The 17,236-nt window shown below is 34.1% G+C and overlaps 3 protein-coding genes across 3 annotated transcripts in view; all 3 read left to right on the forward strand.

Annotated features, from left to right (window-relative positions):
* The window catches only part of LOC140432288 (uncharacterized), a 33,170-nt gene extending 27,122 nt beyond the window's left edge, over nt 1-6,048 (forward strand). Inside the window, exon 4 of the mRNA XM_072520105.1 lies at nt 1,880-6,048. Within this exon, the coding sequence (XP_072376206.1) occupies nt 1,880-3,201 (1,322 nt within the window). The 3' untranslated portion in view covers nt 3,202-6,048. The remainder of the gene's footprint in view (nt 1-1,879) is intronic.
* Nucleotides 6,049-11,645: 5,597 nt separating this feature from the next.
* On the forward strand, nt 11,646-15,389 carry LOC140435505 (uncharacterized). The gene has a single exon (XM_072524245.1). The coding sequence runs from the start codon at nt 11,646-11,648 to the stop codon at nt 15,387-15,389; it is 3,744 nt and encodes a 1,247-aa protein (XP_072380346.1).
* Nucleotides 15,390-15,621: 232 nt separating this feature from the next.
* Nucleotides 15,622-16,476, forward strand: LOC140435513 (uncharacterized). Its single transcript, XM_072524256.1, has one exon. The coding sequence runs from the start codon at nt 15,622-15,624 to the stop codon at nt 16,474-16,476; it is 855 nt and encodes a 284-aa protein (XP_072380357.1).
* The last annotated feature ends 760 nt before the right edge of the window (nt 16,477-17,236 follow it).

Below are 17,236 nucleotides of genomic sequence, written 5' to 3' on the forward strand. Positions count from 1 at the left end.
CAAAAATCAATTTTTGCTTGATATTTCTTTTAATATCCTGTGCTGTTTTAATGTTCTATCGACTTTTAATATTCGGTGCCGGTGGGTTTCATTTATGACGTTAGCTGAAGTTAGCATGAAGTTATTGCTGCAATACCGAGTTATATCTTCCTTAAACTGTTTTCTGTACTCCGGATAGTAATCTATGTCGGTTCTGTGTTCAATTTTACATATGCCACACTAAGGTGTATTTTGTCAATTTTCCACATCATTGCCTTCTTTCCAGTAATTAAAGTACTTTCATTATCTTTCTTTACATATATTTCTTTTGTGTGAATTAAAGAAGTCTGTATCTGTAACAGTAAATTTACTTTAGCTATTTTACTGTTAAAGCATTTTAACATCAGTGAATCGAATATGCCATATATCTATAGTCCGTCTTACGATTTATATTCAGTATAGGCTCTCATAACTCTTACTATTCTTTGCATTTTTCAATGTTTCTATCTTTATTTACCGTTGCGTTGTTACCAATTTCATTTTCTGTCAAGCAAATTATGAATGTTCTTTTGAAAAACACATTTTTAAAAAACACAACACTCAAAATAATTTTTTATTTACACTAGCAAAGATTGTAGTTACAATTCAAAATATATTATTCAGACTTCAAATACAAATATACTGTCAGACTTATCAAACTAATGCCAGACTAAAAACGGTGGTTTTACAATGCTTTATTTATAATCATTGCACTTGCTGAATTTGCTGTTTTAGTAAGTCGCAATTGATGTTGCAAGGCTCCGGAATATTCGGTACTGATAGGCGGTAATTTCTTATTTCGCGTGGTAGAATATACTGGATTTTAGCGGTCATTGTACTATAACTAGCATCTCAATCGTTTATAAATGCTTGTCTTCTGTGGTATCAGCTCTTGACTTAACCTAACTATTCTATTATTGTTCTACAAATCATAAAATTTATTTCAACTTCATACCATGAATGTTTAATATATCTTTACATATTCCAGCGATGAAGATAAATTTTCGGTTCGCTGTATGAATATAATGGACCCAAATAAGTTTAGAATGTAAAATTTAAATGGTGTGTCTTTATTTGAATCAACAATATTAGACACAATTCAAGATAGACTGATTGTTGCACTACCAGCCCATGATTCCAGACAGATTCATTTATGAAAAATTTACTGCTTTCTTAGGAAATTTTAACTCTTCTTCTTCAAATGGCGCTACAACCCCTTGTGAGTCTTGGCCTGCTTAACAATGTTCTTCCATTCTGCCCTGTCGGATATTTTCCGTCGCCACTGCCTGATGTTCATGGTTTTAAGATCCCTCTCACGTCGTCTGTCCATCTTTTACGGGGCTTTCCTCTTGTTCTGTTTCCTTGGGGCTTCCATCTCTGGACTACTCTGGAAATTTTAACTAGATATTAAAATATAAATAAAAATAAAATGGAAAGTTATAGTTCACGTACATAATCATAAGTCGAAGATTTGCTTTGAAATAGTGACGGTAACTGTACCTAATAAGTATATAAATTTTAACATTGTGACATACCACCCAATCATGAATAAAAAATGACTTGAATTTTTTAAACGTGGAATTACTGAGTTTCTTTGTGCATTTTGTACGACTAGCGAACTATGGCAATATCCTTTTCCCCTTTCAATTAGGGTAAATTTTTGATATCACTATATTGCTGATGCTAGTCATTGGACTGGATTTTGCTTAAAAAAAAGTCATTGAATGTCAGTACCTGGCGTTTTAGTAGGTTTCAGTTTTATTTATTATAATATTCATTCTTACTAAATTTTATTTATTTTTGTTTTATCCTGTAATTTCTGCATAAACAACAAATGTTTATAGTTTCATTTTTATTTTAGGGTTTTCTCAGAACAGAATGGAAACTATGAAAACTGAAGTTGCATGCCCTACAGAAGAACAAATAAGTGCAAACATTGAAGAAACAACATTAAAAAATTCTATTTATAAATGTAAAATTTGTTTTAAGCAATTTAACCAGTCAGATTCTTTAAAACGACATATAAAAACGCACACTGGAGAAAAGCTTCACATTGAAACTTGTTTTAAGCAATTTACTTATAAAAGTTGTTTGGATGAACATACGAAAGTTCACACGGGAGCAAAGCGTTACAAGTGCGAAATATGTTTTAAGCAGTTTACTAGAGCACACGATTTGAAGAGACATTTGGGAGTGCACACTGGAGAAAAGTCTCACAAGTGTGAAATTTGTTTTAAGCAATTTGCTGGAGCACACAATTTGAAAATACATTTGAGAGTGCACACCGGAGAAATGCCTTACAAGTGCGAAATTTGCTTTAAGCCGTTTAGTAGCAAAAATAATTTGAAAAGGCATTTGATGTTTCACGTTGACGAAAAGCCTTACAAGTGTGAAATTTGTTTTAAGCAGTTTACTCAAAAAGTTTCTTTGGTTTACCATAGGAAAATTCACACTGGAGAAATGCCTTATAAGTGTGAAATTTGCTTTAAGCCGTTTAGTAGCAAAAGTAATTTGAAAAGGCATTTGATGTCTCACGTTGAAGAAAAGCTTTACAAGTGTGAAATTTGTTTTAAGCAGTTCACTCACAAAGGTTCTTTGGTTTACCATACGAAAATTCACACTGGAGAAAAAAAGCCTCAGAAGTGTGAAATTTGTTTTAAGCAATTTACTGAAGCACACGATTTGAAAATACATTTGAGAGTGCACACTGGAGAAAAGCCTCACAAGTGTGAAATTTGTTTTAAGCAGTTCATTCAAAAAGTTTCTTTGGTTTACCATACGAAAACTCACACTGGAGAAATGCCTTACAAGTGTGAAATTTGTTTTAAGCAATTCATTCAAAAAAGTTCTTTAAATAAACATATGAAAGTTCATACTGGAGAAAAGCCTTACAAGTGTGAGATTTGTTTTAAGCAGTTTAGTAGCACAAGTAATTTGAAAAGGCATTTAATGTTTCACACTGGAGAAAAGCCTTACAAGTGTGAAATTTGTGTTAAGCAGTTCGCTCAAAAAGGTTCTTTAGTTTACCATACGAAAGTTCACACTAGGGAAATGCCTTACAAGTGTGAAATTTGTTTTAAGCAGTTTATTCGAAAAAGTTCTTTAGATAAACATATTAAAGTTCATACTGGAGAAAAGCCTTACAAATTTGCTTTACGCAATTTAACCACAGATGTGGTTTGAAAAATCATTTGAGAGTACACACTGCAGAAAAAGTTAGTTTCGTCTAATACAAGGATTTTACGTAGTTTGAAACGGTTTTTAATTTTATACTCTCAACTTTAAAAGTCTAAAATGCGTTTTAAACAATTTGCCATACGTATGAAATTGTACACTTGATAATTTTTAATGCAACAAAAATCAATTTTTGGTTTTCCATAATGGATATTTTCATGAAAGAGAGAAACTTTTTTATAATCTAGAAAAATTTGATCAAATGTAAATCAGAAAGTAATTGTACATTTGCTCTACTGATAAATACACTTAGACAAAAAACTGCGTATTTTTTCCATGATGTTTTTTTATGTACATTTGAAAAATTATGTGCTTATTATAAAAATCACGATTTTTTTCGCAAAGTTACCAAGACACGATTCTGTACAGAATGTATTAGTGAAACGTCGACTTTTTTTACAATGCCGAGTTATATCTTCCTTAAACTGTTTTGTGTACTCCGGACAGTTATTTATGTCCATTCTGTGTTCACTGTTACATGCGAGGTCTGGCTATTAAATAACCGGACTGCTTATGAAACAGAGTTTTAAAAATTATTCTACAATCGAATGCTCTCCTTCAATATATTCCCCTTCCCTCACCACACACCGTTCCATTCGTTTTTTCCATTGGTCAAAGCAATGCTGGAAGTCTTCTTTTGTTAGAGCTTTTAGGAGTTCCGCCGTTTTTTGCTTCACCTCTTCCATCGACTCGAACCGGATTCCTTTTAAGGCAGACTTGATCTTCGGAAACAGGAAAAAGTCACAGGGTGCTAAATCAGGCGAGTACGGCGGGTGTTCGAGCATTGAAATACCTCTAGCGGCTAAATAACACTTCACAGACAGCGCGTTATGGGCAGGTGCGTTGTCCTGGAGCAAGATCCACGGCTTGTTTTTCCACAACTCCGGCTGTTTCTAACGAACTCGCTCTCGCAGCGTTGCCAAAACTTTCAAATAGTAAATTTGGTTTACAGTTAGACCCTCTGGAACCCATTCAGTCATCACGATGCCGTTAATGTTGAAAAAACGATTAGCATGGCTTTAAATTTTGATTTCGACATTTTTGCTTTTTTGATTCTTGGCGGTGCAGGAGTTTTCCAGTGCATGGATTGCCGCTTAGTTTCAACATCGTATTTGAATATCCAGATTTTATCGCAAGTGGTGATGTTTTCCATTAATTCAGGCTCTTCATGTAACCTCTGAAGAAAATCTGAGCAGATCTGTTGACGGACGAGCTTTTGGTCAGGGGTCAAATTTTTTGGGACTAACTTCGCACAGACTTTCTTCATGTTCAATTCGTCATGTAAAATTTTTCTGGCAATTTCTTTATCGTCGTTTACAGTCTCAGCAATCATCCGAATGCTCATACGACTATCTCCGCACACAATTTCATTTTTTTTGTCACTAATTTCACAATAATCCGTTGCTCATGTTTTTCGTCACACATTGTTATCGGCACGAGAAAAATACACGTTCTTTTCTAAGCTCTACAGAAAAAATACTACTACAGCGACAAAAACGTGTTTTCGTAATGGAAGAGTAGACACTTCCAGCTATCCAGTGCTGCATTCGTTTCCCACTCTTCCCCTCTAGGACGCCTTCTGCGCGCGCAGTCTCGTTATTTAATAGCCAGACCTCGTATGCCCCGGTAAGGCGTATTTTGTCAATTTTTCTCAGTAATTAAGGCACTTATCTTCTATTTCCTTACATGTGTTTCTTTTGTTTGAATTAAGAAAGTCTGTATCTGTAACAGTAAATTTACTTAAGCTATTTTACTGAGTGATATGATTTTTATGTCGTAAGAGTGTCTCTGTTAAAGTATTCTCCGCAATCAGTGAATCGAATATGCAATGTATCTATATCGTAATTGTAATTATAGCGATATCATAACTGCATTCTTTTTTAATATGACTAGGTAATATACCAAATTGTTCAAAAATTATTCTCCTTTAGTCTAAGAAACCATCGTGTGTCAGCCGATTATGTTAACTTTATAACGACTATTATAGAAAACCTCTTAACTCGAGTATCTTTTAATTTAAATTGGTAACCCTGGTAACTCCATCAGTTTTCGTTATTATATCAACACGTAATTCTGCGCTTTGATTGCACTACAGAAGAACAAATAAGTGCAAACACTGAAGAAACAACTTTAAAAAATTCTATTTGTACATGTAAAATTTGTTTTAAGCAATTTACTGGAGCACACAATTTGAAAAGACATTTATAGTGAACACTGGAACAAAGCGTTACAAGTGCGAAATATGTTCTAATCAGTTTACTGGAGCACACGATTTGAAAAGTCATTTGAGAGTGCATACTGAAGAAAAGTCTCATAAGTGTGAATTTTGTTTTATGCAGTTTACTCGAGTACACGATTTGAAGAGACATTTGAGAGTGCACACTGAGATACAAGTGCGAAATTTGCTTTAAGCCGTTTGTTAGCAAAAGTAATTTGAAAAGGCATTTGATGTTTCACGTTGAAGAAAAACCTTACAAGTGTAAAATTTGTTTTAAGCAATTTACTGAAGCACACGATTTGAAAAAAGATTTGAGAGTGGACACTGGAGAAAAGCCCCACAAGTGTGAAATTTCTTTTAAGCAGTTTAGTCACACAAGTGATTTGAAAAATCATTTAAAAGTACACACTGCAGAAAAAGTTAATTTCGTCTAATACTATACTATGAAATTAAGTAGTTTGAAAAGGTTTCTAATTATACTCTGTGGGGATCAATTTTAAGTGTGAAATTTGTTTAAACAATTTGATAAACTTTAGTGTAACAAAAATCAATTTTTGCTTGATATTTCTTTTAATATTCTGGGCTGTTTTAATGTTCTATCGACTTTTAATATTATGTGCCGGTGGTTTTTATTTATGACGTTAAAATTATTTCTGCAATACTGAGTTATATTTTTCCTAAACTGTTTTCTGTACCTACTCCGGACAGTAATTTATGTTCGTTCTTTGTTTATTTTTACATATTTACAATTTTTTACATCGTTGCCTTCTTTCCAGTAATTAAGGCACTTGGATTCTCTTTCCTTGCATATATTTCTTTTTTTGTGAATTAAAGAAGTATGTATCTGTAACAGTAAATTTACTTCAGCTATTTTACTTAGTTGTATGATTTTTATGTTGTAACAGTGACTCTGTTATTAAAGTATTCTTAACATCAGTGAATCGAATATGCCATAATATATCTATAGTGCGTCTTACGATTTATATTCAGGTGTAGGCTCTTATGCCTCTTACTATTCTTTGCTTTTTTCAATGTTTCTATATTTACAGTTATGTTGTCAATTTCATTTTCTGTCAAATTATGAATGTTCTTTTGAAAAACACATTTTTAAAATGCACAACACTCAAAATAAACTTTTATTTACACTAGCAAAGATTTTAGTTACAATTCAAAATATATTATTCAGACTTCAAATACAAATATACTGTCAGACTTATGAAACTAATGCCAGACTAAAAACGGTGGTTTTACAATGCTTTATTTATAATCATTACACTTTACATTTCTAGCGGTCATTGTACTATAACTAGCATCTCAATCGTTTATGAATACTTGTGTTCTGTGGTATCAGTTATTCATTTAACCTAACTGTTCTGTCTTTGTTCTAAAAATCACAAAAATTTATTCCAGCTTTATACGATGAATGTTCAATATATCATTACATATTCCAGCGATGAAGATAATTTTCGGTTCGCTGTATGAATATAATGGACCCAAATAAGTTTAGAATGTAAAATTTAAATGGGATGTCTTTATTTGAATCAACAATAATAGACACAATACAAGATAGACTGATTGTTGCACTACCAGCCCGTTCCCTCAGTGCGACAGAGGAAACTGACGCAAAGCGATCCCTGCATCTCTTTTTAATTTGATAGATTTATCGACCACGTAACTTAAATTACCAATGAGAAGATCACGTGGTCGATAAACCTGGCCCATTAGACAGAGATGCAGGGACTGCTTTGCGTCAGTGTTCACTGTCGCACTGGGGAAACGTGATTGTACTGCAGCAGTCCATCCTGTATTATATGTCTATGCCCTATAATACCAAATAACATAGCCTATAATTGAATCGACACAGAAGAGTTTATTTGTGCATTTTGTAAGGTTAGCGGTATTAAGAATATTTCTAGATAGGCCTAGGCTAATTATATAGTAGAAAGAAATAGGCAATTATAGATTCTTACAATCTTGAAGTACCCAACTAGCTGTGAAAATACCTATATTTTTGTAAGCAAATAATACAGTTAAATATGATAACGGTTTTAAGTGTTTTTTTTTTCTTAGTACAAATTTAATGTATCAGTATTTCGAAAATAATTACTCATCAAGGAAGATAACCATTTAAAGAGTTAAAGAATCAGTTAAAGAAACTGTTATCAATATCATTTGAAAAAAGGGAAAATTGCCAAAAACTACACTACTGAAGGAAAAAAACCTCCAAGAAATACATTGAACCTGACTGGAACTCTAAAAGACAGCTTTACTTGTTAAATATAGAAGACTGGTGTCCAAAGAATAAGGTTATTGCACTTGCCCTGTATTTAAATAGCACGTGCTTCTTCTTTAAATTCCATCTTCTATCGAAGGTTGGAAATCATCATCACTATGCGGACCTTATTGACTGCCGCTCTAAATAGTTCTGCATTCAAACCATTCCCTCAAGTTCTTAAGCCACGATATTCTTCGTCTTCTCACATTTCGCTTTCCTCGAATTTTGCCTTGCATAATAAGATGCAATAATGAGTATCTATGTCCTTTCATAACATGGCCCAAGTACTCAAGTTTTATTCTTTTAATAGTCAATATTATTTCAGCTTCATTTCCTATTCTTCTAGTCACTTCTGCGTTTGACATTCTTTGAGTCCATGATATTCGTAGGATTCTTCTGTAACACCAAAATTCAAAGGCGGACAACTTATTTAGATGTACTTGTTTTAATGTCCATACTTCCAAGTCATAAAGGAGAGTAGTGAATACGTAACACCGAAGCATTCTTAGTCGTAGTCCTAATCTTATATCCCGACAACAAAGAAACTTTTTAAGTTAAACGAATGATGCACGTGCTATTTCATTACGTGTCTTAATTTCTTTGGTTTGGTCTACATTTGATTATCCATGTTCCTAAGTATTTTTAGGTATCCACACTCTCAATTACAGTATCCTCAACAATCAATTGGATGTTTGCATCTGCTGATTTAGTCATGATCATGCATTTAGTTTTTTTCAAATTCATCCTTAGTCCGTATTCATGATAGTCATTAAGTCGTTGCATTACGTTCTGTAAATCATTGTTGTTGTCCGTCATTATTACTGTATCGTCTGCAAAACACAAGTTATTCAAAACTTCTCCATTGATAGATATACCTTATATTGAATATGAGAGCTCCCTCTTGCTAGTTGGATAAATTTCAGTAAGAAATGTATCCAAGCGTTGCTACGCCACTGGCATTAAATAGCTAATAATTCTTAAAATCTACCTAGATAAATTCTCCGACTAATTCCCTGTTAGAAAGCGAGAACCGGTTCCCCTCAAACCCCTCAGTAGTAGTTAGGCATGGCAATCGATGAGTATCGTTGTAATATTCAAAGTGTCACGTTGTATACCAGCCAAGCTGGACGCTTTACTTACAAATTTAGTTTAAGACCCAATGGGTCGATTCTTTGTTAGTTTGAGTTCTGTATAACTCCGCTTAGTAATAATTGTAGCATATTACTTGGTTAGCACGGCAGAAATATCCTTGGTTCAAAATAATAAGTAGTATTAGTATAATCTAAATTGTATCAGTGTTCGTGTAGTGTTTATCGGACTAGTGTGGATTGAACAGTGACGGGCGGTTTACATAAAAGAACTTTACATGACAAACCCTTGGCTAGATATCAACTTAGTGTAGTAAAAAATCAATCATTAAATTAAGTATTGTTAACGCTTGTGGTTTTATTTCCCATGTAAAGTGGGTGGTCCTTCAACGTTGGAAATCATTACGATTTAAGATGCTCTAAATGGTAAGAAGATTTATTTCCTAATTGGTTTCATTTTGTTGGTCGTCCGCGAGTGGATGAGGAACCATTTAAACCATAGTATCTGCTATAATCTTCTACCACTAGTAGGTACCCAATAAAGAGAGGGAATGTTGTCTTCAATCAACAAGACGAGATGGTTGGGTTTTAGATTGTTATGAGGTAGAAACCATTTAGGTCGATTTTGAAGTCTATTCGAATAGTTAGATCATTTTTAGACATAGACCATTTTTTCCATAATAGTTGTTGGAGTTTGGACAAATGTTGCCATAAATTTAGTGTATTTTCGGGAATGTGGATCACATCTTTTTAAATCAGAGGAAGCAATGAGGCCGGGAATTGAGCACTAGCTCTACGGCTAGTAAAGCGTTTTAGAGCGAGAAGAAATGTCCATGTAGAGAGGCCGGAAACGACTTCAATATAAACAGCTCGAGTCGACAAGCAAACGAAAGGAGCAATATACGATTTTATTAAAGGAGCCTTGCGAAGGTTGGAAGCCTTTATCTGAAAGGGACCGCCAAAATCTAATCAGACATAAGTGTCCACTATTTGGGACAAAATATTTTGAGGACCTGAGTTTTCTGACATGACATGAAAAGACCACATGTTTTCTGTGGAGAATGAGACCAAATACACGATTTTTTGAGGGAAGGACAAGAGGTATCTTTGATCAAAGATCCAAGGCGGGCTCCCACCCGGAGCATTTCATTCTCGTCTAAACAGAGATTTAGGAGTAAAAGACACTTATTAGATACAGTTGTACCTTTCTTAAGCTCAGAAATCTCACTCGAGAAGTTAGAATACTGCAGCATCTTAATCTCAGCATTTTGACGTTCGCTGACTTCAAGAGTATCAGTTAATATGCGAGAAAGAGGTTTAGCATTATTAACAAATCTAAACATACAGGCTAAAGTTCTTACAAACTTTGAAAAATTGGAGAACCTATCAGAGAGGTCAAAAAATCTGTTTGACATTTCGAGCGTGGAGAATGACTTTCCTTTTTTTGGGCAACTTATAGGTATAACCCTTTGGGTTGTATTTCAATAAATCCAACCGAAGTTGATTTAAAAATGGAGGACCATGAAACCATAAGAAAGAGTTTAATATTTCAGAGGATAGCATTCCTCGGGAGAGTATGTCGGCAGGATTCTGTTTGAATCTTACGTGCCTCCAGTGAGCGTTAGGGGAATTATCTAAAATTTGTGCAACCCTATTTGCTACAAATTGTGTCCAACGAGAAGGATGTGAGAGAAGCCAAGCGAGAACAATTTCTAAATCCGACCACATATTTATAGAATCTAATCGAGATAATTTTTCTTTAATGTCAGCAATATTTTGTGAGTTTTCTACACAATAGCGCACTCATGAGTTCCAATCTTGGGAGGGTCAAGGGTTTTAGCGGAGCAACGCGACTCTTCGATACAAGCAGGAAACAAGACACCTGATCTGATTTATAGGTCACACGTAAATAGATACAAGCTCCATAAAACTTTAAACTTGCATCCGAGAATGAGTGACTCTTATGCATATTACTTGGTTAGCACGGCAGAAATATCCTTGGTTCAAAATAATAAGTAGTATTAGTATAATCTAAATTGTATCAGTGTTCGTGTAGTGTTTATCGGACTAGTGTGGATTGAACAGTGACGGGCGGTTTACATAAAAGAACTTTACATGACAAACCCTTGGCTAGATATCAACTTAGTGTAGTAAAAAATCAATCATTAAATTAAGTATTGTTAACGCTTGTGGTTTTATTTCCCATGTAAAGTGGGTGGTCCTTCAACGTTGGAAATCATTACGATTTAAGATGCTCTAAATGGTAAGAAGATTTACTTCCTAATTGGTTTCATTTTGTTGGTCGTCTGCGAGTGGATGAGGAACCATTTAAACCATAGTATCTGCTATTATCTTCTACCATTTTTGTTGGTCATTCGACCGGATTTTGAACCAATTTATTTGCAAGTGAAATCTCACTTTTATTGAAAAACTTTCGCTAAAAATAAAAAATTTAAATTAGTTGACTTCCGCATTCTAGCCAAAGTTGTGTATCGCCGCTCTAAATATTTAATTTCAGAACTTTTCGTCGAAAAACAATTAAACCGCGTCGGTAGTGATATATGTGAGCCATCAAGTTACGCCATTGAGGAATTCATCTTGTAAGCGCATACCTGTGTATTCTTATCGGACCGAGCAGCGGTGACCTATTGTTCCCAGGAAATTCCAAAGAAGGTCGCAAGTTTACAACATTTATTGTTTTCTATTGGTATCGTTAAATTTATTATTTACAATATTTCATAGAAAATTTTATACTCAAAAGATTTAATCATTTTATTGTTGTCAATTGTACTAATTTGTAAAATTTTCTATAATGACTTCTCAGAATTTAACCAAGCAAATTGGGGGTTTTAAATCTCAATTGACCCGTATTGAAAGCTTTTTGAATACTAATTCAGATGATTTGAATAATAAACAGCTAATACAATTAAAATATGATAGTTTATTTGGAACTTATAGGAAATTACAAGATTTATTAGATCATGCGGAAGAGTTAAGTTCTGATGGTTCAACGACTGATGATACTGTATCATTACAAAACGAAGTTGTGGCATCAGCAATGGAAACTATCGACCGTTTTGAGTTCATTTTGGCCAAATTATTAAATTTAATAAATCACGCTGATGATTCTAGAGTTTCTCAAAATCATTTTTCTAATGTAAAGCTACCAGATATTAATATTAAACCCTTCTCTGGTGAAGCTCAAGAATGGCAATCATTCTTCGATTTGTTCCAAGCACTTGTGTTAAATAATGCCAAATTAAGATCTGATAGCGAAAAATTTTATTATTTAAAAACGCTTCTGAGAGGTCAACCGCTACAATTAATTGAATCTTTATCTGTGACTAATCAAAATTTAGAAATTGCTATATCAACGCTTAAAACTAATTACGAAGACAAAAATAAGCTTTTAATTTCTTTGAATTGTACATTATTCGATCAAAAAACTATGACTAAATGTAATTCTATTGAACTAAGGACGTTTCATATCACATGTAAAAAAACATTAGATTTAATTAGAAACTTAAACTTAACGGCTGAAATTAATTTAGACACATTGCTAGTATTTATCTTAGAAAGAAAACTAGATTATCAGACTAGACGCGCTTTTGAAAACGAACGCAATCCAAACGAACTGCCGTCTACTAATGGGTTTTTTGAATTTGTGCAAAAACGGTATAATGTATTAGATAATTTAAACATATTTGAATCTAACGCAAAACCTAGAAGTAATAATAATAGTAATTTTGATAGGAACACATCTAGAGTATCATTACACACAAACGCCGCTGAATCTCGTCGTGACACAAATTTTTATAGTAAATCAAGTAATTATTGCAAAGAGCGCACTCATCAGATATATAAATGTCAACAATTTTTAAATTTAGTTCCACAGGAAAGACATAAATTTGTTAAAGCCAAATCATTATGTTTTAATTGTTTGAGTAGTTTGCATATCATGTCTTCCTGTAAATCGTTGTCCCGGTGTCAAGTATGCACGAAAAATCATCACTCTTTACTCCATTTAGATAATAACGGTCAGCAGCGATATCAATCGCAAGTTCGAACCTACGCTTCTTCTAATTTTCCACATAGTTCTCATCAACAAAGCGAAAACTTACATAGGCATAATTCTAATCCCAATAGCACTATCCATAATATTGTGTCCAATAATAATACTCCAAATGAAAATTCCCCTATTAATCTTCAGATGGACCCAACCAGGTCTACATCATTGTCTGCTGTGAATCGCAATAATAATCATGTTCTTCTGCCTACTGCACTAGTTAAACTTTATACGCGAGACAACCAACCTTTAATAATTAAGGCTTTGTTGGACTCCGGCAGTATGCAAAGTTTTGTCACAAAAAGTTTGGCCCAAAAATTACAGTACGACACAAGATCTCAAAAGTTAAATATTTCTGGTCTAGGAAATAACATTGTAACCAAAAGTAGTGAAATTATTGATATAGAAATACATTCGCGAGTACACCCTTACAACAAATTTAATGTTTCTTGTTCAATAATAGACCAAATCACAGAAAATTTGCCACAAATTCCGTTAAATCCACAGTCTTTTCAAATTCCACTAGAGTTTAATGGCGATTTAGCGGACCCCTACTTCTGGGAACCTAATAATATTGATTTATTAATTGGCGCGAATTTGTATTTCCAACTTTTAATAGGAGAAATAATCTCGCTAGAGGCTAATCTCCCTACGCTAATGAACACTCAATTAGGATATGTTATTGCGGGCCCACTCACATCAAAGAAATATCTAAGTCATACCAACGCATCCTTTGTAACACAAACTTTCTCCTTTTTATTTCGAGAAAATACGCATTATATTCGAGATAAAGAGGAAGAAAACAACGCAAAAATCGACACAATGCTAGAAAAATTTTGGGAAGTCGAAGAACTTCCATATACGCAGTCTCATATTGATGAAGACAAAATTGCAGAGACTCTTTTCCAAACCACCACGCGGATTTTGGATTCAGGGCGGTATCAAGTGGAAATGCCTCTTCGGCAATTGGAAAATAAAAAATTGGGCAGTTCCTTTGTTACTGCAAAACAAAGATTTTTACGTTTAGAGAAAAAATTTGGAAATGATCAAAATTTTTATAATGAATATAAAAAAGTTATTGAAGAGTATCTAACGCTACAACACGCAAAAGTTATACCTTTAAACTTGTATGATAATGTCACTAACAAAATAAAATATTTTATACCACATCGTGCAGTGATCAGAGAACAGGCAACATCCACGAAACTTCGCATCGTATATGACTTTTCTGCCAAATCTACCTCGGGATATTCGCTGAATGATCTTACACTAAAAGGTTATCAAGTACAGGATAATTTATTTGATATTCTTTGCCGGTTTAGGACTTTTAAATTTATTTTGACTGCGGATATAAAGATGATGTATAGAGAAATTGAAATGTCACCCAAACACCGCTATTTACAAAATATATTGTGGAGAGATTCACCCTCTGAGGATTTTAAATGTATTGAATTGTCCCGTCTCAGTTTTGGACAAAATTGTTCTCCATTTTTAGCCACCCGCGTCATTAAAGATATTGCACAAAATAACCCTCAATTTCCGCTAGCAGCTAGCGCTTTGTTATATCAAACATATATGGATGACATCTTAGGTGGAACCGATCAGTTTTCTGAGCTTGAAGTACTTTATGGAGAATTGAGTCAAATATTGAACCAGCATGGTTTCTCTTTACATAAATGGTCTTCTAATTCGCTTTTTTTTTTAAATAAGATTTCTGATCAAAACGCGGTGGAACTGGATTTGAATTTGGATGATGCACCTTGCAAAATTTTGGGTTTAAAATGGGATTCAAAAACGGATCATTTAAAAATTGATGTAAATAACGCTACTAAATTAGACCGCATTACAAAACGTCAAATTCTTTCATGTATTAGTTCTTGTTTTGACCCTCTAGGTTTGGTAAACCCTTTAATTGTGAAGGGAAAACTCTTAATGCAAGAACTATGGCAGATGAAGGTTTCATGGGACGAACCGATAATTAATTTACGCATAATAGATCAGTGGGAGAAATTTAATGAAAATTTAGCTCAAATCGCTCATATCAAAATTCCGCGGTTCGTCTTTTTTGACTTAGACATTCTTAGCATAGATTTACATGGATTTAGTGATGCAAGTCAAGTTGCATACGGTGCTTGTATCTATATAGTGGCACGATATGCAAATAATTCCTTGTCATCAAATCTTGTTGCCGCAAAATCGCGTGTCGCACCTTTAAAAAGCAAGCTTACCATTCCTAAACTCGAATTAATAGCCATGGAACTCTTAGTCAAATTGATTGAAAAAATTATAACGACCTTTAAAAACCGTGCAAAGATTAATTCTATAAACGCATGGTCAGATTCGCAAATTGCTCTCAGCTGGATTAAACAACCCGCTAATAATTATAATACATTTGTTTCGAATAGAGTGGCCAACATTCAGAATATTGGTAAAAATCTAAAGTGGAGACATATTAAATCCCGCGGATCTCTTGTCCCGCGGTGTATTTAATCAAAAAACATTTTCGTTTTGGTTTCATGGACCTGAGTTTTTGCTAAATCCCAAAATATATTTTGATGAAATTGATACCTTTGAGCAAATTGAGAATTTGCCGGAAGTAAAGAAAATAGCTCTATTAGTTGTTAATCATGCACCAAAGAATTGGATAACTATATTTGAGAGATTTTCAAACTTTTCAAAATTACAAAACGCAGTAGCTTACGTATTTAGGTTTGTGTATAATATGAAACATAGTAATGAAAAAATTAAGGGTACTTTGACACTTAAAGAAATTTCGAACGCTCATGATTTCATCATCAAAACTATTCAGCAACAATATTTTGCAACCGATATAGCCAGCTTATTAGAAAAAGAACTAGTCGTAGACAAAAAATTGCTCCCTCTTAATCTTTTTTTAGACTCCTCTGGAATTGTACGTGTTGGAGGACGCTTGCAATATGCAGATTTGGACTTTAATAATAAATTCCCTATATTGCTGCCAGCAAATGATCATGTTGTTTCTTTGCTCATTAAAAAGGAACATTGTAGACTAGGACACAGTGGTCCTCAAAATGTGTTAGGCAATCTGCGCCTACGATATTGGCCTTTAAGTGGGGTCAAGTATGTTAAACGCATTAGCAAAAAATGCCTTACATGTTATAGATTCAATGCACAAACCGCATCACAACTTATGTCTCCACTCCCATTGGATAGAGTTAGAATCTCGCGCGCTTTCTACACTGTAGGTGTAGATTTTGCAGGTCCTCTGTTTATTAGGGCTTCTAGATTACGAAAGGCGCAAACGCTTAAATGTTATTTTGCAATATTTGTTTGCATGGCTACAAAAGCCATTCATTTAGAATTGGTTAGTGAATTATCTTCTAACGCTTTTTTAGCAACGTTCAAACGATTCATTTCCCGTCGAGGCAATCCTCACACTATCTATAGTGACAACGGGACTAACTTTGTTGGTGCCAATAATCAACTTAAGGAATTAAATAATTTCTTCAGATCAAATTCTGAATTTGACAAAATTAGAGCTTATTTAGCTCAAACCGAGATTCAGTGGAAGTTTATTCCTCCCAGATCACCTCATTGAGGTGGACTCTGGGAGTCAGCAGTAAAAAGTACCAAGTTTCATTTAGTACGTTTAATGAGTAATTCTGTATTGACTTTCGAGGAGTTATATACAGTTTTAACCCAAATAGAAGCTATTTTAAATTCTCGACCGCTTTATGCATTATCTAATGATCCTAATGATTTACAACCATTAACTCCGGGGCATTTAATCGGTACTCCCTTAACCGCATTTCCTGAGATTGAGGTTACAAATACGCCTGTTAACAGACTTTCTATCTGGAAACAAATTTCGAAAATACAGCAATCTTTTTGGAAACGTTGGTCTGCTGACTATTTAAATAATCTACAACATCGCCCAAAATGGCTCCTTCCCAACACAGATATTAAAGTAAATGATCTAGTTCTAATCACAAGTGAAAATACACCTCCGTTACGGTGGCCCCTAGCAAGAGTGATAGAATCAATAAGCAGCAAAGATGGAAAAGTTAGAATTGTCCGTGTTCGAACTGCTGATGGAGAATATATTCGCCCTATCACTAAGCTGATTCCTCTTCCATTGTCGGAAGCCGATAGTCTTCTGTAGCATTGTAGTTGTGCTTAGAAAGTAAGTTTAGGATATTTCTAGCTGAAGTTATACTTCACCTAGCCGCGCGCCCCCCAGTATGGATAAATTTCAGTAAGAAATGTATCCAAGCGTTGCTACGCCACTGGCATTAAATAGCTAATAATTCTTAAAATCTACCTAGATAAATTCTCCGACTAATTCCCTGTTAGAAAGC

Source organism: Diabrotica undecimpunctata, chromosome 1, assembly GCF_040954645.1.
Source record: "Diabrotica undecimpunctata isolate CICGRU chromosome 1, icDiaUnde3, whole genome shotgun sequence".
Lineage (NCBI taxonomy): Eukaryota > Metazoa > Arthropoda > Insecta > Coleoptera > Chrysomelidae > Diabrotica > Diabrotica undecimpunctata.